Consider the following 22,373-nt stretch of genomic DNA (forward strand, 5'->3'; position numbering starts at 1 on the left):
GCTGCTAGTAAAAGCTGTCCTGTATTGACCATAAGCAGGAGCTTGTGGGAATGCCTGAGTTTGCAGAAGGCAAGGTGGGTAGAAGGTACATTGAGGCTGGAGCTGCAGGGCCTTGGTCAGCTCCAAGTAGACCACTTGCTCCAACAATGCCCGGTGGTCAGCTGAGTTCTCATGTAGTCCTTGGACCTGATCACCTCTCCCAGGCTCCACTCTTTCCTTAGCAGTGGTGAATCTTAAGACCCTGGTCTGAAATCTGGTTGTCCATATCACCATTTTGTTGTGCATGATGTGTCGTCAGTGGTGGTGTGCAGACATTGGGAAATGCGGTAGTGGCCAGTTTATCTGAGGAATAAGGCTGGGGGTCTGTTACTGGGGGTCTGAGCCCAGCTATCTTTGGCTCAAAGAGCTTCTGATTGACAGGCTCTGACTCTGATTCTGTATTAAGGCCTGCTACCCTGAAATCCTTGGAGGTGAAGTAGAAGAAAAACACAGTCAATAAATGATCTAAAAACAAAGGGAGAATGTTTGTTCCTTCAGAAATATTTTAACCATGTGCAAATTAATGCATGTTTAACTGATTAGTTCATCAATTAAAACATCTTGTTGGCATCCTTCAGTCCCGGAAGACTATGGTATTGCGCTCTGAATAGTGTTCTGGAACAGAGTGTCCTCTCCAGTGTGTGAAGCCTGGGTAAAGTAGGTATGGAGGATAGGCTGTTACCCATGCAGCAAATCCCCCCTCTCCATGTTGCTGAAATGGTCCAATGGAAAGGCAGAAGCCAATACGGTTGGTTCCAGCGGCATCGCAGGAGTTGCCAGAATGTGACTGTGTTTAGCCGTGAACTGCCTCAGGGACTCCGGCTCCTAATTTTGCCTCCAGGTTGACTCCTGAAGCCTTTTCCATAACTGGATGTAGCCACAAGGCAGTGGAGGTTTGGGATCAGAGTTTTCCTTCTCTCAGATGAGCTGCCTTCCCAGGCTGACGAGTCTCATCTACCCGGTGGCTGTTCAGTCGCCTCTTACGACAAGTACAGCCAAACTGAGAGCCTATTCCCCTGAGGGCTGGGGATAAGAATTAAAACATATGCTCAGCTAAAACTGACAGCCTCAGATGCTATCTTATTTTCTAGAGAGAGACTAATGAGACTTTTGCCCAGCATGAAAGCATGTTGGTGGTGATGGGAGTGTACCAGTTGGATGCCTGCCTATCGAGCAGCATAGAACTTCTAACAGGAAAAAGATGGCATCCTTCAAACACTGCTGGAGGCCTCCCTGCTGTGCAGCTCTTGAAGGTGCAGAATCTCCATCCGTATGGCTGCCAGTTCCCCAGGGGGCAACAGAGGTCCATGGAGGATGTCAGAGAAAGGGGGACAAAAGGGTCCAGTTCAGAGAGATGAGGCTGTTACTGGTCATGGTTGATATGGAAGATGCTGAATTGAACTTTTACTGGTGTTCGAAGCTGAAATTTCATTAATTTTTTTTAAAGAAGTTGGCTTGTGAGTTGGTTTTCTCCATGAGTTACATGGGCAAAGGGCCATTGTTCTCCCCTATTTGCTTGGAATTGTTCCTATTTTCTGCTTCCAATTCCTGGTAAATCACTATATCCCTATTTTTGCCTTTGGGGCATATGCCTTGTTAATACGTATATTGATGGTGTTGTAATAGTCATTCTCCAAGAGATCATCGTTGCCTGGATGAACCACCTTTTCTCCTCACTGGGGGAAACTGTCAGAAATATCAAGTGGCTCCAGTCCTCATCCTCAACTTCATTCCCTAGTTAGGGTAAGAAAAGATCTGAAGTTACATATAACTGAAATTCTTCCAAAGCCTGGTAGTGCCATCTCCTAGAGGCAGGAGGAAAGATTTATGAGCTGATGAATGCTTAATGCTGACCTTTGTGTGAAAGGGAATGGTGATCACAGTCTTGTACCAAACGGGTGTACAGTTCAATAGACTTCCATGGCTGGGAACAACTCATGTCAGCAAAACCTCATTTAGCAACACAGGTAATGGATTCACTGGGCTAAAATTTCCACTCGCTTAGATTGTAGATGTGTCTGGAAGAAAGTAAAAAATGTGGGCTGTCAAGAAGTGGCTCCATCTCAGCACTTAAGGCTTTATCAAGCTAAATTACTTTCCCTTCCAGTCAAGGAAATAAACCTCAAGAGCCCATGGAAGGGAAAAGTTGACGTTCCATACCGACGGTGCCCAAAAATCCTGAGGCATTCTCTGCATGCTGTTTCACCACAAAATCATGGGCCCAAAGCCTCCCGGTTGAGTTCTGTGTTTGGAAGGAAATTATGTGGTGGTGGTGGTGTGTGTGTGTGAAATAGAGCTTCCTTTACAATCTTATAGGAATTCATTCCAGCAGGGAAAAGGAAGCTGCTCAGCTTAGAAATGGATCAACCTGCTATGATCTCTGGAATCTTGATTCTTCTTTCAAAAAAAGAAAGGTATTTCTGGGTTTCTATAACACTGATTAGCACGAGGATTTGTGGCCGGAATATCTCCCACAGGTTCCCATATGGCAGCTGTAGTCATAGAGGAACGTCAAAGCCCCTAAGAGGGCTTTGAAGCAGTTTGGAAGCAGCTCTCTGAATCCAGGCGTTTGTCTCCATGCCATGTGCCCGAGGCTTTTTTATATATAGTTCACTTCTTACTACAGATTGAATCGGGGTTTTGGAACCTTTCCGAATGCAAACTCTGGGGCTCTTTCTTGCTCAGTGGCTCTATTTTATGTGTTGCTATAAAGAAATGTAGTGTAAATACAAGACTTGCCCCGTGAGCTCCTGGTGCATGAGGTCACAGATGCCAAATGCTACCCCACTGACGTGGTGATATCCCAGGCTCTGCCACTCCCTGGACCAGAAGTGGAGGATGGAGCAAGAGAGGAGGTGTGGAGGAAAGGAGGTGTAGAACATCCAAGAAGTTGTAGAAATGGAGCATCTGCTACCAATTTTGCTGCCTGAAGTAATCATTTCAGTTGACCTCTTAGATGAACCGATTGAATAAGCAAATGTAATTTACACTGGCACCCCCCCCAAAGAAGCACACGAGACACAGGCTTGGAATGATTTAAACTTTATTAATAAACAACAAACCTGCAGCAGGGAAAAATTTATCTAATGTCCCCCAGCGTGCTGGCATCTAATAGCTTGGGGGAAATGGCGCTGGCCATCTACCTCCCCCTGACTCCAATAGGGTGTCACATCCTGGCTCAAGGTGTCACTCAATTGAGGACTGAGTTATCCTATCACGGCCAACCCCAAAGGGTCGAAGCAGCTGGCCAGCACAGACCCACACCGGAAAACCTTGTGTAAGCCTTTGCTCGAACCAGCCACGGTTCGAGCCAGCCAGCCTCATCAACCTGGACAATTGTTGTCAGAGCGGTTCTGGCTTACCCCTTGGCCTTGCTAACCTCAGCATGTACGCCGGCCCCCGCTCCTGGCTACCCAGCCAGCATGCCACCTGCCACACGGGGGGTTAGCCTAGCGCTTAACCCCCACCGCCCCACGGAAAAACCCAATAATAATAAACTTTATTTGTATCCCGCCCTTCTCCCTAAAAGGGACCCAGGGCGGCTAACAACATGGAAAAACCCAACAGGCTCTGCAGATCCTGCTGCAGGTGAAACAGAAAAATATCGGCCCGAGTCATAGATGTACTCTGTGAGAACATGATATCAGGGTGGAAGACAGCGGTTCCAACTTGTCTGGACATAACCCGCCTCAGGTATGCATTGATCTTGTGCCTGGAGATGTCACCTACAAGAGGGTTGACAGCCCCAAGCCAGACCCTTCTGGAGAGCATGTCTGACCAGATTATGACAATTCCTGGTAGCCAGCTGTGAGTCAGAGCACGATCCCTAAGGACCAGTAGCCTTAAGGACAATGAGGTCCTCTGGAGCAGAGGTGCCAAAGTGCCTCTCGCCAAAGTGTATTCACAGTACCTGAGGGGGTGTCCTGGAATCCAGAAAGCTCACACAAAAAGGGAGTAGCTGGCCCCAGAGCATACGTCTCTTGGCAGCCCACTACAACTCCGCCATGTAGCCCAAGTCGAGCTGGGTGCCAAATTCCAAGGCCGCTGCCCTCTTCCTTGCCCAAAACACAATGGAGTGTCCAATGTTGAAGACATAGTCAGGGAACGATCAGCAGCGACCTGAAAATACAGAAAGGAGTGTAAGTAACCTGAAACTGTAACCTAAGACCTGTAACAGTACAACCTTAAGTGTCCATCACACTGGGCAAAATAACTAGGACTTATCACACCAGCCCCTGACCAGGTCGCAGCCATGGCCCTCACATGGGACACCCATCACACCGGGCACCCAAACACTCAGTGGTACCTATCACACCAGGTACCGTTCATCCACACAGGCCATGCCAATACTAGCTGACTGGCCTTGTACTTACTCTACATGGGGCACCCATCACACTGGGCACCCAAATACTCAGTGGCACCTATCACACCAGGTACCGTTCATCCACACAGGCCAGGCCAATATTAGCCTATTGACCTTGTACTTACCCACCATGGAACACCTATCACACCGGGCACCCAAACACTCACTTAGTGGCACCTATCACACCAAGTACCATTCATCCACAGGCCAGGCCAGCACATAGCCTATTGGCCTAGTACTTACTTAGGTAGACTTATAAGTGACCAACATCCACTGGCCGATGCGTTGAATATCCACTGGTGAAACACCGAATACTGCTGCAACAGATGCTGCCCCAACTCTGAATGAATGCAGCCCACCCATATAGGGTGCTGAATACCAACCAGCCCTTGCAGGGCAAACACTGGTCAATGAAGGCCTACTTCACTTGCAAATGTAGCCCCATACAGAGTGCTGAATGCCTGCCAGCCACTGCTAGGTAACCATGGGCCAATAAAGTTCTCTTTCACTCACAAAAACCTATTCCTATAAAGAGTGCTAAATGCCCGCCAGCTACTTCCTGGCAACCATTGACAACTAAAGGACATCACTTGTAAGTGTAGCCCCAAATAGGGAAATGAAACTCTGGCTACCACCAGGCAAACATGGACCAATGAAGACCTATTTTACTTGCAAATTTTGCCCCATATAATGTACTGAATGCCCCCAGCTACTGCCTAGCAAACACTGACCAATAAATACCATTTTCACTTGCAAACTTAGCCCCATATAGGGTGCTGAATGCTCACCAGCTACTGCCAGGCAACTATATGCTAGTAAATGCCTACACTTACAAATGTAATCCCATATAGGGTGCTGAATACTTGCTGGCCATTGCCAGACAGCTATGGGCCAGTAAAGCCTACTTCACTTGCAAACACAGTCCCATATAGGGTGCTGAAACCTTGCTGGCTACTGCCATGCAGCCATGGACCAATAAAGGCCTACAAATGTAGACCCATATAGGGTGCCAAATGCCCACAAGCTACTGCCAGGCAACCATGAGCCACTAAAAGGACTACTTCCCTTGTAAATGTAGCCCCAGATAGGGTGCTGAATGTTCACCAGCTACTGCCAGACAAACATGGGCAAATAAATGCACCTGCAATATATATCCCCAGATAGGGTTCTAAATGCTCACTGGCTACTGCCAGGCAACTATGGGCCAGTAAAGGCTTATTTTACTCGTTAATGTAGTCCCATATACTGTGCCGAATGCTTGCTGTCTACTGCAATGAAAATATGGGCCAATAAAGTAATATTTAACCTACAAAGGAACTCCTATATAGGGTGCCAAATGTTTGCCAGCTATTGCCAGGCAACTATGTGCCAAATATAGCCTCAGGGAGGGTGCTGAACTGTCATCAGCTACTGCCCGGCAATTATGGGCCCAGGAAGGCCTAATCTACTTGCTGGCATAGCCCATATAAGATGGGGATGAATTAACCACCTAAATGCAATTTGAACATGAGTGGCCAGAGCTAAGAGTGACCTAAACTTATGGGCAAATAGTGAAGGAATGGGAGCATTCTGATGCAAAATACAGAGAATGTGACCATTCAGTTCCCTATACATATATAATCTTGCTGCTCAGGAACATATGTTTTGCCATAGTAAGGAGGACCTAATAAAGGAGTCTATGAGACCTCATCCTCCATCTAATGGTCTGAGTAATGTCAAGCAAGCATGGTGTGCAGTAAGTAAGCTGCTATTATTATTATTAGTATTATTAATAAATTAAAAAACACTGTAAATTAAATGGCATATCCCCAATCATGTGTGTAAAAAATCTTCATTGATGATTAAGGAGTAACCTGCAGCACTTCTGATAAGGGTTCTAATCTAGGAGTTCCGTGACTGAGTTTAAAAAACTTTTTAGAGTGCTGTATAAAGACACATGCAGCCTATGACGGCACTAACACTATTCTGGGCCCAAGGAGTAGCAAACAAACCACCCTCATATCAATGCCTTCCCCAGGGACTACTTAGATCCCAGTCCTATTCAACCCTCCAGCACCATTGCTGTTGCAATGCAGCCCTGAGGAAAGGGAACAAATGTTCCCCTATCTGGAGGAGGCCTCCATGACTGCACCCCCACTGCAGGATGCAGTGGGTGTCTTATTGGCATGGCTGCACCAGCGCTGGTAAGCCAGACAGGACCTAGCCCTTATTTATCAGATGCTTTACCACCTTTACTTGAAAGAGCTCAGGGAAATGTACATGATTCTCTCTCTCCTTGTCCCCTACAGTAACACTGTGAGTTAGGTTAGACGGAGGGATAATGCAAAATTTTTTTGCAACCTGGAAGGGTGCACGGCAGATACTCACCTCTTCCTTGATAGCCTACTCGATCTGAGGATTCCCTGAAGGTGGGAAGCTTGCGAACCACTTTCATAAGAAATGTTTGGTTCTTTTGTAAATATCAGACACGGGCCGGGTTAACGCAGAGCTGCTCTTGTCTGCTTTCACGTCTGCCTGCTTTGTCAGACGGAGTCTTGTTCTAGGCACGACTTGTCTTGCGATATAACCCTTTGGACATTTGCTAAGGAGGGATGACAGAGGAGCAAATGAGGACAGAGCAGTGCAGTGAGGACTCAGGCAGATTCCATCCCCTCAGCCATTTGCAGGAGGCACAGGACCAGACACAATGCAAAATTTCTGATACTAAGTCTGCCCAGTCCAGTATCCTCACGCCCCCCCCCAAAAAACCCACAAAAGTCCAAATTCTGCAAGAAAGAAGAGTGTACTCTTCAAACGAGTAGGACGAATGGTAAGTAATGTTTTGCTCAACAGTTAAATAGAGCAAGGAAGAGGGCAGGAGAGACAAAGTGGTGCTGCGGTGAGTGGGAGGCTTTAAGTGGGGTCAGTACCGTAGCTTTGGGGTGCAGCATAGTAAGTGCTGCAGGCTTCGCAATGCGCTGTGTAAGTGGTCCCTCCTACTTGCCACCAGGCAGCTGTGTTGCCATCGCTGCCCAGAATGGCTCCAATGGCAAGTAGGAGGACTGATTATATAGTGAGTTGCAGAGCCTGCAATACTTACCACCCCCTGTAGTTATGCTACTGTTGGGGAGACCCAGGCTAAAACCCCTCAAGATCTAAATTCATTGAGTGACTTTCAAACAGCAAGGCCATGATTTTGCAGTCACAGCAAGGACAGACGGTCTTCAATCTCACCCCATGCATTTCTCACCAAGTGGTGATCTATGTGAGGAATGTCTTCAGTGTCCCTCTGTCTGTTCAGCGTTTGAGTACCTTTTTATTGCATTTGGGCCACCAAATACTGTACAGCTTGGGAGATTCCTGGTCCCACCCTTGGAACATCTTCCAACCCAAAATTACTAGTCAATGTGCTTGTAACACCTCAGTCTGGTCTTCACTGATTGACATGGGGGGCAGGGGGAGACATAACCACATTGTATACCTAGTATACATTGTATACATAACCACTTTGTATAACCTAGTATAGCCTCCCCAATCCCAGGCCAGGGCATTTTGTGCTCTCCTGCCCCTGGCACCACTGATGTATGCTCAAATAAAGTCTCAATCTCAGCAGTCGCACCTTTTCCAGAACACTGCCTCCCTCCACTCTAGCTGTTATTGCTCCATAGGCTCTCTGGGACTCTGGCCAAGAGGGGCTACAAAGGTAGTTACCCAGGCAAGGTTCCCAAATTCCTGTTTAGCTAGCTCCACTCAATTCTTTAATGTGCTCTGCTTTTTTGATTTTATTTTTTAAGAACGTAATGCAGTAATTATTCTTCGAGGATTCTTAAAGCAACTGGCTTGTTGAATGCCAGTTCCAGGAAGCAAAACCATTTCTTTGTAATACTTCTGCAATCTCCCGTTGTAAATGTGATACAGATTTGTGCAGATATACACAAATGTAAGCAGCATTCTCAAGTTCTGCAGACTCTCTCCGTTTATCTGTATCTAAAGGCTGCTTTGCTGCAGACACGAGGCCTGACAGTGTACAAGGGAGGAAAGCTGCAAGATTAGATAGTCTTGTAGTTGCCACTTAGTGGTTGGAAAAAGATGGCAATTTGTTCAAGTTAATTAAGACTGCGCTTGCTCATTCTTTGTGCATTGTTCAATGGCATCGCTAGGAGGGTGCGTGCCACACCAAGTGACTCCAGTACTGGTCAAAATTTTTAAAATCTTGGTATTTTCTAATAATACCATCGTGTTATATATATAATCCAAAGCGTATTTTCCTGTAGTATGCAATGAGACAAACCGTGTTGAAATATCTCTAGCCTATCAAAAGTTATAGCCAAAAAACTGCTCGGGAGGAGGTCCATCTTGGGGGTGATATGCTGGCCTCCCACACTGGGGGCGACACAAACCCTAGTGAATTGACACCACTGGCATCATTCCCATACTTGGAAGCATTTAATCACTTCCGCGTTGCATTCTTCAGCGCACCAGGGCCAAGGGAGGGGTCACTTTGGAGGGGACCCAAAAATAGCCATTCTAGTTGCTGGAGACTACCTGCCTGCAGCTCTGCTGCTCTACAATGGCATACACTGTATGCTGGTAGAGATACCCAGCATATAGGTGCAATCTATTCCAGATGAACAAATGCTGGAGGAGCCAAGCAGCAGAGGACATTTGCCATCACACTCTACTTGTCCACTTCCAAAGGCCTTCTTCAGGACACTGTGGGGAACAGAATGCTGGGCTAGATGGCACTCTGTGCCTGACAGACACACCTTAGGGGCCCTTTGCTATTGGAGAGGTGACAGCATATGAGCCAGAGTGGTACAGTAACAGTGGGTGTGTATAAATATTGGTTTCCACCAGCAGGGGGAGCTTGTTGAAAAGCTTGCTGGGTGCTTCTCTCCTCTCTGATGGACCTTGGCTTTTCCTGACATTTTCTGCCTGCATGTACTGATGGCTGCAGTTCTTTTGTCTGGTAAAGCTCTTAACAAAGTCCGTTTTGCTTTGCGTGGGGCTACTTTAATCCTTCTGCTCTGCTCACAGATGGAACTACAGTGAAACACATTGATGTGTCATTGATTTGAATCTGAAATCAAGCACATGCCTAAGTTTCTCCCATTGTAAGCAAAATGATGAAACCTTATAGCTTATGTGTCCTTAATCAGAAGTAAGGCCTACTACATTCAGTTACCTGGTTTACTCCCAGGTAAATGCGGATAAGATTGCAGCTTAACTGCGGCTAGCCCTCTGTTCTTAGCAATAGTAATTCTATCTACTGCTGGAGTGGGGTCAGGGATGATGGTACCCACTCTTTGGACTGAAGAAGCATGCATTTGATTGATATATTGGGACATCATAATGCTTTTCTGCCACATTAAGCAAACTCAGTCAGGCCCTTCTCATACTGTTCAAGCTGCTGTGTGATTGTAAAGAGAATTTGGCTCTCTGTGGGGCATTGCGGTGTCCATGGCCATTGTCTCTTCCTGGGTGACCCGAACAACTCTGCCTTCAGGCTGCCATCTGTTTGATCTACTGACAGGCATTTAACTAAGTTGACTTGATTTACTTGCGGGCATTCGTGTGCCAGGGTAACTTTTTGAGTAGAGGCAACCATCCTTCTTCTGAGTCATTCTGTGCTGAGATGTAGCCTGGCCTTTTCCCCTTCAGAATAAAAAAGTGAAGGCAAGTGTCTGACCCAGGATTGCTGATGAGAGAAAAGGAGGTCTGTGGCTCCTGCCATTAATCTCTTGGAGAGAGCCACAGTCTCAGCCAGGGCAGTAGTGATGAGACACATTTAAACTTCTCTTCAACTTTTATCCACATCAGATTGTGTGGTCCATTAGAAATGTCCAGGCAACATATTTCTTCAGGAACTCCATCCAGCATTTTGGTTTTCATATCATTGCATGTGCTTAAAATTAGCAGTTGCTTGTTTCATGTATAGGTCTGAGATTTTTTTGTTTCATGTGTAGGTGTGAGATTTTGTGGATACATAGTTTGTTTACAGTTGCATTGTATCATGGGTTTTGTAGTCATAAGAACATAAGAACAGCCCTGCTAGATCAGGCTATAGGCCCATCTAGTCCAGCTTCCTGTATCTCACAGTGGCCCACCAAATGCCAGAGGGAGCACACAAGACCACAAGGGACCTGCATCCTGGTGCCCTCCCTTGCATCTCACATTCTGACATATTCATTGCCATCCTTCAGTCTCGTGAGACTATGGTATCACGCTCTGAAAAGTGGTTCTGGAAAAGCGTCTAGTGTGGCCGAAGAGGCCAATTCGGAGTGACAATCCCTTCCACACTGGGAGCAAGTGCAGTCTGTCCCTGGTCTGTCTCCCTGGCTATGGGCCTTCCTTCCTTGCCTCTTAGTCCGTTGGGCTAGTGCATCTTCAAACTGGGAGAGGCCATGCTGCACAGCCTGCCTCCAAGCGGGACGCTCAGAGGTCAAGGTTTCCCATCTGTTGAGGTCCATTCCTAAGGCCTTCAGATCCCTCTTGCGATCCTTGTATCGCAGCTGTGGTCTACCTGTAGGGCACTTTCCCTGCATGAGTTCTCCATAGAGGAGATCCTTTGGGATCCAGCCATCGCCCATTCTCACGACATGACCAAGCCAACACAGGCGTCTCTGTTTCAGCAGTGCATACATGCTAGGGATTCCACCTTGTTCAAGGACTGTGTTGTTTGGAACTTTGTCCTGCCAGGTGATACTGAAGATGCATCGGAGGCAGCGCATGTGGAAAGCGTTCAGTTTCCTCTCCTGTTGCGAGCGAAGAGTTCACAATTCACTGTAGTACAGAAGTGTACTCAAGATGCAAGCTCTGTAGACCTGGATCTTGGTATGTTCCGTCAGCTTCTTGTTGGACCAGACTCTCTTTGTGAGTCTGGAAAACGTGGTAGCTGCTTTACCGATGCATTTGTTTAGCTCGGTATCAGAGAGAAAGAGTGTTGGAGATAGTTGAGCCAAGGTACACAAAGTCATGGACAACCTCCAGTTCATGCGCAGAGATTGCAATGCAGGGAGGTGAGTCCACATCCTGAACCATGACCTGTGTTTTCTTCAGGCTGATTGTCAGTCCAAAGTCTTGGCAGGCCTTGCTAAAATGATTCATGAGCTGCTGGAGATCTTTGGCAGAGTGGGTGGTGACAGCTGCATAGTTGGCAAAGAGGAAGCCACATAGACATTTCAGCTGGACTTTGGACTTATGCAAATTCCTCCATTTTTTTCTGATTCCGGGTCTTGCTGGTGTCAATGTGAGGTCTTCCTTCCTTTTTCGTGTGATACAGTCACTTTGTTTGCAGTTTCACTCTGCTGCACACCAGGGAGTGGTCAGTGTCGCAGGCAGCACCCTGACAACTGCGTGTGATCTTGATGCTGGGAAGGCTGGAGTGTCTGGTGAGAATCAGGTTGGGCTGGTGCCAGTGCTTTGATCGAGGGTGTCTCCAGGAGACTCTGTGTTGGGGCTTTGTGTTGAAGAACATGTTGCTAACTGATGACAGCAAAACTCTAGCAGGCGATGGCCATTTTCGTTCATCTTCCCAGTGCCGAACTGACCTAAGCAAGTGGGCCAAGAACTGTGATCAGCACCAACTCTAGCATTGAAGTTGGCAAGGATGAACAATGACTCTTTCTCGGGGACTTTCTTGATAGTGGTGGCCAGGTCGTCGTATCTGTCAAATTTGGCTACCAAATTTGTCTTTATCTTCTGCTGGAGATGGCAGAGTCAGTGCATATGCACTGATGAGAGTGACAAGTCCTGCTGATGAGTGGAGCTGCAGCGACAAAATTCTTTCACTTCCCGCAGTAGGTGGGATGATGGATTCCAGCAGGGTATTTCTGACCGCAAAACCAACGCCACATCGCTGAAATGGCCCAACAGAAAGGCAGAAGCCAATACAGTTGGTTCAACCAATACGGTTGCCAATATGGAAGCCCATATAGTATGATTCTGACATAACCCATTTCTAAAATCAGGAGGTTGCAAATACACATCATGGCTTGTAACCTGTGATGAATTTTTCCTCCAGAAATTTGTCCAATCTCCTTTTAAAGGCATCTAGGCCTGATGCTATCACCACATCCTGTGGTAGGGAGTTCCACAGTCCAACCACACGCTGAGTAAAGAAATATTTTCTTTTGTCTGTTCTAACTCTCCCAACACTCAATTTTAGTGGATGTCCCCTGATTCCGGTGTTGTGTGAGAGGGAAAAGAGCATCTCTCTATCCACACTATCCTTCCCCTGCATAATTTTGTATGTCTCAATCATGTCCCCCCTTGGGCACTTCTTTTCTAGACTGAAGAGGCCCTTTCCTCAGTGTTTGGGCCTCTTCAGCCTTAATCTTAGTCTTAGACCTTCTTCATCTATGATGGTCTTTCCCAAACCAAGCACGGGGCGGAGAAAGACCTCTGAATGAGAAATGTTCTGAGGATCTTAGCTACAATGTGGAAAACAGTTCTGCAGTAACAGATCCCCTAACTCCAACCCAACTGTGGGTTAGACCATGTTTGGTGGCAAGTCCTAGTTTTTACCTTGCATAGAAAGTGAAAATAATGGAACACACATCATAATCACTATATGGTGGTACATTTACACACCTCTACTTGAGAGTAGTGATCTCCAAAGTGGAGACCTCTGTGTGCTGGGAAAGATGTCCCCGATGCAGACGGAACTTACCATTCCACCCGGGGGCCACAGATCGCTCCCCCACTCCATTCTGCCACAGATCGCCCCCGACCTTCGTGGAGTCCAACCGCTTCCAGGGTCTGTTGATCCAGCAGGCTTTGCATCTGGATTTCTGAGCATGTGCAGCTGGCCACTGCAAAGGTCAGGGGTGATCTACGGCAGAATGGAGAGCTAAGCTCTGTTCACCTCGGGAAAGGATTGCAGTGGGTTTGGTGCCCACTGCTTTAGAGGAACGGTTGTGCTGTTTTCAGTGCATTGAATGTAGATACCTTGATGTATCTGAATGAATCTACCTTGATGTAGATACAAATGAGCATACTTCCACCCATGCTAGTTTGGGTGGTCCACATGGCTGACAGATACCACTGCAGGGACAGAGTGGTAACTGGAGTCTAAACAAGGCCATCCTGATTTGATTAAGAGAGTGCCTGGGGAAAAGATACCACTTGTCTCTCAGAATACTTATGTTTCTATTTATACCCGAAAGAGACAAACTGTGAGCATGGAAAGCTGCCATGTCTTTCTGTCCATAGATACTACCATAAGTGGCAATGGGTTGTTTGTGTCACTCTTGGTTTGCACAGTCTGTTGACCTTCAGAGGCAGTTTTTTCCAGGCAGCTGTAAAAGTACAGTTACTGCTGCACCGACGTTCCTCAGGGCATTGCCTGAGGGCCTCTAATGCTGCAAGCGAAGCCTGACTGATATTAAGCCTATCTGAGCTTGGCCAATGCCTGAAGGATATTGGGAACCTGGTGGGCTGCTGTGAGATACAGGAAGCTGGACTAGATGGGCCTCTGGCCTGATCCAGTGGGGCTGTTCTTATGTTCTTATGACTGGAGGTGGTGGGCTGAGTAAAAGAGAGGCCAGGCCTGATGTAGGCCTCCGTTTTTACCTTCAGACCTTCCATTCCAGATGGGTCATCTTGGAGATCTTAGTTTACTAGTATAATAGAGCTAAGGAAAGGAGGCTGTTCTGCATACTGAAAGTATTATACGGATTCTTGCTTGCTTCTAAGTCACTTGTCATGAGTTCTCCAAAGAAGTGCGTAGTTAGCATGCTACCTCAGTCATGGCCTGTTCCCCTCCGAATACATCTGAATTCCTGAATGTTTAACTTCCAGAGGCAATTATTCCTGTGTTGTATCAGTCACTTTGGTTCGCTTCCAGCATGAGTAAGAAAAGTCTGAGTCATGGGGTTTGGCGTAGTTCCTTTGCCTCCCCCCCCCCCGTGCTGTTGTCAAAAGAAGAGATGGTCCAGCACAGAAAGGCAAATCTCCATCGCCGTGGCAAAAATGAAAGAGGCTGATGGAGAAACGGCTCCTTGTTCTGATACTTCTATTCTTGTGTAAATACTGGTGGGTGTCCCTGCAGATGGTCTGAGAAGTGGGATTCAGAGGGACATAAAATTAGCAGCATTAACTTTGCACTGAAGTTCTGCAAATGGAGAGGAAAGTCACCTCCTTGGCATTTCTGTGTCCCCAACAGTGGGGGCTTGTGTCACCTGGTGTGGGAGGCCTGCATGTCACCCCTAGGATAGATCTCCTCCCATGCAGTGGGCGGGGCAACACCCTGGGTGGTGGGCGTGGTGACGTGCCATTGCCCCGCCCTGGTGGTGTTTTGGCTATAACTTTGGACAGAATAGAGATTTCAATGTGGTTTGTTGCATTGCGTTCAGCATGAAATTACACATTGATTGTTATGTAACATGATGGTATCATTCAAAAATACCAAGATTTCAACAATTTTGGCCAGTATTTGTCACCCCCTGGTGCAGCCTGCACTCTCTGTACCCCCTCTAACAATGCCACTGCTCCCCAATGAGACAAGTTTTGGATTAATCCTGGACTACATTTGTTGATACTGATGCCAATCAACTGGCTGTTTAAATCCTTCATTGAGTGCTATCTCCAGACCTTTCCCCCCATTTAGTGCAGGCACCTACCCTGGAGGAGGCTGCATGCAACTTTGTGTTCCCTCTTTGAGCTCCTTTGAATTCTAACCCTGACTCAAAGCTGCAGATTGGCTGCGGCTAATCCATGGTTCTCCACACCAGCACCCCAAGCAGCGGCTGTCAAATGAAAGCCCAGCAGGCTGAAATTGTCAAGGCAAACAGGCAGTATCCAAAATGATGACTCGGCATTGCAGGCTGACAATAATGCACACATTACACAAACCTTGGAAGTGCTCCTGCCTCATCAAGGGACATAGAGCATAGGCCAACAAAGTATTAGTACAGTGGTGCCTCGCAAGACAAAATTAATTCGTTCCGCGAGTCGTTTCGTATTGCGAAATTTTCGTCTTGCGAAGCGCGATTTAAAACAAACCAAAACAAAAAAAATGCAAAAAAATTTGTCTTGCGAAGCACGGCCATAGAAAAATTTGTCTTGCGAGTCACCAAAAAATCACAAAACACTTTCGTCTTGCGAGTTTTTCGTTGCGCGAGGCATTTGTCTTGCGAGGCATCACTGTATTTATTAAGAATATTTATATAACGCTTTTCAATGGGAGTAGCTCAGTAAATGGTTCCCTGTCATCAAAGGGCTCACATTAAAAAAAATAATAATACAGAATAGACTCCAGCAACAGCCACTGGAAAAGATGGCATGTTGGGGTGGAAGAGGGATAGTTACTCCCACCCTGCTAAATATAAGAGGACATCACTTATAGGTGCCTCCTTGCTTGGTTAGCATGGTGGTGGGAACAGTAGCATAGCTAGAGGGGGTGCAAAGTGTTGGAGGAAATTAAAAATAGTTTCCTCTTGGGGGGAAGCAGAGTAGCTTAAGCAGCAGACCCCCCTTTTGGGTATCATCCCAGGGAAACGCCCTCACCCAGCTGACTGCTATTCAATAAAAAGACAAAGAGGCAATGGCTTGTTAAAGGTGCAAAAAGGAAGTTATTTACTTACAGTTCCATTGAGTGTATATTTACAGCCTTTGATTAGGATCAGAGGTTCAGCTAACACTGAGAGATAGCAAGGCCCTGGAGCTGCCTCGCCCTGCATGCCTTGTGCTCCTGATGGCCTGGGCATCAGAGCTGGTGGCCAGAGGACAAGAGGAAATGCTCAGAGGAGAAGGGAAAGATAAAGGGTTCGGGCCACACCCCACAAGGATCACAGAGAGAACAGGTAGAAAGGTCAGAGTCATTGGGCCATAGCTTGACCCCTTCTGGACAGCATCCTGTCCCCTCTGGACAGCAGATGGAGCTGCATCAACTCCAACACAAAGCACTAAGTTTTGCAGGCTGCGAGCGACTCCTCCCCTTTGGAACCAGCATATGCCTCCATTTTGCTCCAGCGGGCCAAAATGGCTCCAAAGGGGAGGGGGAGGGTCCGTTTGCGCACTGAGGTGAGGCGCCCTGAAAAACATAGCTCTTTGCACCCCCTCTAGCTATGCTACTGGGTGGGAGGAAAGGCGGGAAACTGTCCTTAAGGGGCACCAGCATATGGAAAGGAGGATAATGAATGCAATGATACTCTCTCCTTAATGGGGTCCCCAATGGGGACCTGAGGCAGCAGACAAGGGATCAAATCTGTCATTAACACTCAGGCCGAGGATGTTTCCCAGCAGTGGAGCAATCTCTCATCTGAGCAGTCCTACCCTCCTCTCACAGTGCTTTGCATAGATGGAGGCACAGGAACCCCCCCCCCCAAATAACGGCTGTACTTGGCATGACATGCAGCCTTCGTTTGGCCAGCCCTAACCCCAGCTCTGACAAGGCTGTGGCTAAGGCAACACGATTGTGTTGTGTGCGTGAGGGTTTGCCTTCAGGAGGCTGAAACAAGGAGTGCACAAGAAGTGGAGTATCCATGGAGGAATGACCTGAAATAACACTACCCAGAAAGATGTCTGAGAAAGCAGAACTTGCTTGATATAGAGGCATAACTGGGGTGAAGATAGGTGAAGCTATTGCCATGTCTGAACTGGACCAGCAGTTTGTGGGAGATGTGAAACTCACCTGCAGCAACTGTAGAAGTGTCATAGGCAGTAGCGTAGCTAGGGGGGAAGGCAGTGCAGTACTGCAGGTGTCACAGCATGCTGCGTAAGGAGCCCGTTCCACTTGCTGCTGGAGCCATTCCAGGCAGCGATGGCAACACGCAGGCGATTTGGTTTGGCGAGCGCCCACGCACTGCCATCCCTGCCCGGCCTAGCTCCAATAGCTAGTGGGAGGGGCCGCTTACATGGTGCATTGCGTTGCCTGCAGTACGTATCGCACTACCCCTCCTGTAGCTATGCCACAGTCTATTACTACAAGGATCTAGTTGACCCAGCAGTAGTTATTAAACTGTTTTTCTCCAGCTTGTTGTTGCTCACATGCAAGGGCTGAAGCATTTTTCTTTCATGCGCAGTCAAGAACTTTGTCATTTATGCCAGTGACGCTAACTGGAATCTCCAGACAACCTGTGCTGACAGTCTCATTCCACGACTGTGCGCTTTTCAAGCTTGGTGCGCATACAGCCTCATCTGGCGGGAAATTACCCTTCTCACTAGAGAAAAAGGATTGCTTGCAGGAAAGAAAAATGGTTCGTTCTGATAGCTTTTTTTCTTTTTAATTATGCTCTCCCTGACAAACATTTTTCCTGTGCGGCTTAACCTAGGCTTCCTGCAGAGTTTGAGAAATGTGCCCAATGATCTATTCATGTTTATGTGGCAGTAAGCCTCACTGAGTTCCATGCGGCTTACCCCCAGGTAAACATGCACAAGGTTGTGGCATGAATGGATTTAGTCTTCATTGTGGGGCCCCAGAACAGCGGAGCAGGCTGCGGTGGGCTTGGCTCCACCTCTTCATCTCCTGGCCCACTTGGTGGCTTTCTTAAGCAGCCTGGAGGTGGGCCATGCATGGAGTGGGGCATCTCTGCTGGTGGTGGACCAGGGGGATATATGCAGGCCGGGGAGGGGGTGGCGGGTAAGTGGTGTGTGGTGTACTTCTTGTCATTGCCCCCACCCCAGACGTTCCACTGCTAGAGAAGGTGTGCCAACTGCTGCTTCCCCTACTTGATGACGGGTCATGTTGTGCTCTTTTACAATCAAGGGAGTGTGAGCAGCAGAAGCAGTGGAGACAAATGGGTGGATGGAGAACCCCCTTGCCAATCTGTGACTGTCTCAGCCTCATGGATGGGGCAACCCTGTCCGGCAAAGCCGAACCTTCGGAAGTAAAGTCAGTGTGATTGTGAAGGTTGTTTGCTTGCTTTGTTTTGCTTTGCTTTCCCTGAGCTGTACCGAGCTGAGATGTGGTGGTGTTAAATTGAGCTTCGGAAAAATCCTGCTGTGCTTCTGGCTTTGGGTGTCTATTTCAGTTCCATGTAGTGCTGCTTTATGATACAATTGTTTTATAGTTTTTTTTTCCTCCTGTGTCTCTTATTGTATTGGCAACCTTCAGTCTCGAAAGACTATGGTATCGCGCTCTGAAAGGTGGTTCTGGCACAGCGTCTAGTGTGGCTGAAAAGGCCAATCCGGGAGTGACAATCCCTTCCACACCGGGAGCAAGTGCAGTCTGTCCCTGGTCTGTCTCCCTGGCTATGGGCCTTCCTTCTTTGCCTCTTAGCCTCAGACTGTTGGCAAAGTGTCTCTTCAAACTGGGAAAGGCCATGCTGCACAGCCTGCCTCCAAGCGGGCCGCTCAGAGGCCAGGGTTTCCCACTTGTTGAGGTCCATCCCTAAGGCCTTCAGATCCCTCTTGCAGATGTCCTTGTATCGCAGCTGTGGTCTACCTGTAGGGCGCTTTCCTTGCACGAGTTCTCCATAGAGGAGATCCTTTGGGATCCGGCCATCATCCATTCTCACGACATGACCAAGCCAACGCAGGCGTCTCTGTTTCAGCAGTGAATACATGCTAGGGATTCCAGCACGTTCCAGGACTGTGTTGTTTGGAACTTTGTCCTGCCAGGTGATGCCGAGGATGCGTCGGAGGCAGCGCATGTGGAAAGCGCTCAGTTTCCTCTCCTGTTGTGGGCGAAGAGTCCATGACTCGCTGCAGTACAGAAGTGTACTCAGGACGCAAGCTCTGTAGACCTGGATCTTGGTATGTTCCGTCAGCTTCTTGTTGGACCAGACTCTCTTTGTGAGTCTGGAAAACGTGGTAGCTGCTTTACCGATGCGCCTGTTTAGCTCGGCATCGAGAGAATGAGTGTCGGAGATCGTTGAGCCAAGGTACACAAAGTCATGGACAACCTCCAGTTCATGCTCAGAGATTGTAATGCAGGGAGGTGAGTCCACATCCTGAACCATGACCTGTGTTTTCTTCAGGCTGATTGTCAGTCCAAAATCTTGGCAGGCCTTGCTAAAACGATCCATGAGCTGCTGGAGATCTCTTATTAAGGGGTTTAAAAGTGCAGTATTATGGTAAGTAACATCAAGAGCTTTGGCTCAGAAGCAGCATAAAAATCCAAATCATAAATAATATCTTGTCTGATGTGCAAGCACTTCAGACAGCCAAAGATGACCCCTCCTCCCACTTTCATGCAGGTATTTATTAATGTCCAGTGCACTCCAATGTGTGTCTACTCAGAAATAAGCCCCATTGAGTTCTCATGTTAAGTCCATCGAGGATTGCGGCTTCAATCTGATTTTGTATTGTCAGATGCTATCCAAAGGAGATGGTGTGGAGGAAGAACTCATAGGATGTGATGACAGTCAAAGAGTCATTCTTATAGAAAGCAATGGGTGAATCCCATTATTGGGATTCATGTTCTGCTTGGATGCATTTTGAGTGGCTCTTGTCACAACTGGACTAGCTTATTCTTTATTTGCATGAAATGTTGACCTACAAACCAATCTCAGAAATGATATTGGAGAGCTGGAGAGCCTTCAGAAGAAGTCAACCAAACTGAATAGTTGAATGGAGGCCTTCCTGAGGAGAAAAGGTGACGACATTTGAGGTTTTTTTATTTTAAAAAAGAGGCCCCCAAGAGGGAACATGACTGCAATTTATGTATGGTGTGGAAAGAGAAAGGTTTTTCCCCTCATCTCAGAATGTTAGAGTCAGAGGTCATCCAATGAAAATGATTGTCAAGAGCTGTAGATCAGACAAAAGGATGCAGTGGCATAGCTAATAGGGGCAGGAGGTATGGAGCCCTGGGTACCATGGCTTGAGGAGTGTCAAGGTATCTTCTCCTGCCCCTTTATGGGAACTCAGAGTGATTGTGAGTAGCTCTGAGTGGCTGATTGCTTTTTTGCGTTTTTTTCTGAAAAAAAAAGCAGCCAGCCACTCAGAGCGACACAAAACCACTTTGAGTACCCATGACCCAGAAGTACTTGGTGGTGATGAAATCACATCACTGCAATTACTTCTGGGGGGGGGGGGTGTTTGACATTGAGTGTTATTGCCTCAAGTGCCAGAGGGGCCTGCAAATCCCATTTGCTACAATAAGATGTGGTCATGGGATGTGCTAAAATTAGATGTGGCCAGAACCCAAAGGATCTCCTCTATGGAGAACTTGTGCAGGGAAAGCGCCCTACAGGTAGACCACAGCTGCGATACAAGGACATCTGCAAGAGGGATCTGAAGGCCTTAGGAGTGAACCTCAACAAGTGGGAAACCCTGGCCTCTGAGCGGCCCGCTTGGAGGCAGGCTGTGCAGCATGGCCTCTTCCAGTTTGAAGAGACACTTGGCCAACAGCCTGAGGCAAAGAGGCAAAGAAGGAAGGCCCATAGCCAGGGAGACAGACCAGGGATAGACTGCACTTGCTTCCAGTGTGGAAGGGATGGTCACTCCCGAATCAGTCTTTTCAGCCACACTAGACGCTGTGCCAGAACCACCATTCAGAGTGCGATACCATAGTCTTTCAAGACTGAAGGTTGCCAACTAAGATGTGGCCATGGCCATTAGCTTAGATGGCTTTCAAAGGGGATGAGACAAATTGATGGAGGGCAAGTTGGTCAATGGCTACTAGCCATGATAGGTGTATGCTGCCTTCAGGTTCAGAAGCAGTGTGCCTGCGAATTACAGCCGCAGGGGAGAGACCATGGGGGGGGGGAGAGAGAGAGAGAGAGAGAGAGGTGCTTTTATGCCTTGCTTGTGACTTTCCCAAGACTTCTGGTTGTCCTTTGTGGGGAAACAGGTTGCCCCTGGATGAAATCGCCCTCTGGGCTAATCTAGCAGAACTCTTATGTTCATTGAAATGGGTGTCCTCAATCAGTAGCACTCACACTTTTCTTCCTCCCAAGTCACTGACCTGTCTTGTCTTTTGCTTCACCAGGTTACGGGCATGCCGCCCCAGGAACAAATGCTGGGAAGGCTTTCTGCATGTGCTACGCTGCCCTGGGCATTCCTTTGACATTGGTCATGTTCCAGAGCCTTGGTGAACGCATGAACACCTTTGTCAAGTACCTTTTGCAACGGATGAAAAAATGCTGCAGGATGAGGAGCACGGATGTCTCCATGGAGAACATGGTGGCCGTGGGCTTCTTCTCTTGCATAGGGACCCTCTGCATAGGAGCAGCAGCCTTTTCTCATTGTGAGGAGTGGACCTTCTTCCAGGCTTTCTATTACTGCTTTATAACATTGACTACAATCGGGTTCGGGGACTATGTGGCCCTGCAGACGAAAGGAGCCCTTCAGAAGAAGCCGCTCTACGTGGCGTTTAGCTTTATGTACATCCTTGTGGGACTGACGGTCATTGGGGCATTTCTCAATCTGGTCGTTCTCAGGTTGTTCATGAACATTGAGGAAGAGAGGCGGGAGGCTGAGGAGCGGGCATCCCTTGCAGGGAACCGCAACAGCATGATCATTCACATCCAAGAGGACTCCCAGCATAGCCGGCCGCGGTATAAGGCCGAGGTGACCGACCTTCAGTCAGATTGTTCCTGCATGTGTTACAGGGCTCATGAATACACCAGCCGGGTGGTGTCCCACCAAAATTCCTTCAGCTCCAAGCTGAACCTGCAGTACTTTCACTCCATCTCCTACAAGATAGAGGAGATCTCACCAAGCACATTGAAAAACAGCCTTTTCCCATCCCCTGTAAGCTCCATCTCACCCGGGTTGCACAGCTTTTCAGATAGCCACCGGCTGATGAGACGGCGGAAGTCCATCTGAAATACTTTGTCTTGGGGGGGGGGGTGTTCAATCTTTTATTCCTAAGATTGTTTGTGTTTTTTAAAAAGGAATTCCTCCAGTGAACCAGAGTGAGGCAAACAGTAATAAGGAAATGACCGAAAGGAAAAGACATCCTCCCCCCGAGACTCAGCTCTGGAGCATGACGAGCATGACGAACCTTTTCTTTTCCAGCAAAGTATGCCTTACATTTACCCCCCTCGGTAGCAGGAAATACGAGGTGACGGGAAAGAGGGTATCAAAATTCCAAAGTTGCACACAT

General features: G+C 47.7%; 1 protein-coding gene across 1 annotated transcript in view; it reads left to right on the forward strand.

Annotated features, from left to right (window-relative positions):
* The window catches only part of KCNK9 (potassium two pore domain channel subfamily K member 9), a 79,661-nt gene extending 57,568 nt beyond the window's left edge, over positions 1 to 22,093 (forward strand). The window contains exon 2 of the mRNA XM_066626367.1: positions 21,255 to 22,093. Coding sequence (XP_066482464.1) covers positions 21,255 to 22,093 — 839 coding nt within the window. The remainder of the gene's footprint in view (positions 1 to 21,254) is intronic.
* The last annotated feature ends 280 nt before the right edge of the window (positions 22,094 to 22,373 follow it).

This window comes from Tiliqua scincoides, chromosome 4, assembly GCF_035046505.1.
Source record: "Tiliqua scincoides isolate rTilSci1 chromosome 4, rTilSci1.hap2, whole genome shotgun sequence".
Classification (NCBI taxonomy): Eukaryota; Metazoa; Chordata; class Lepidosauria; order Squamata; family Scincidae; genus Tiliqua; species Tiliqua scincoides.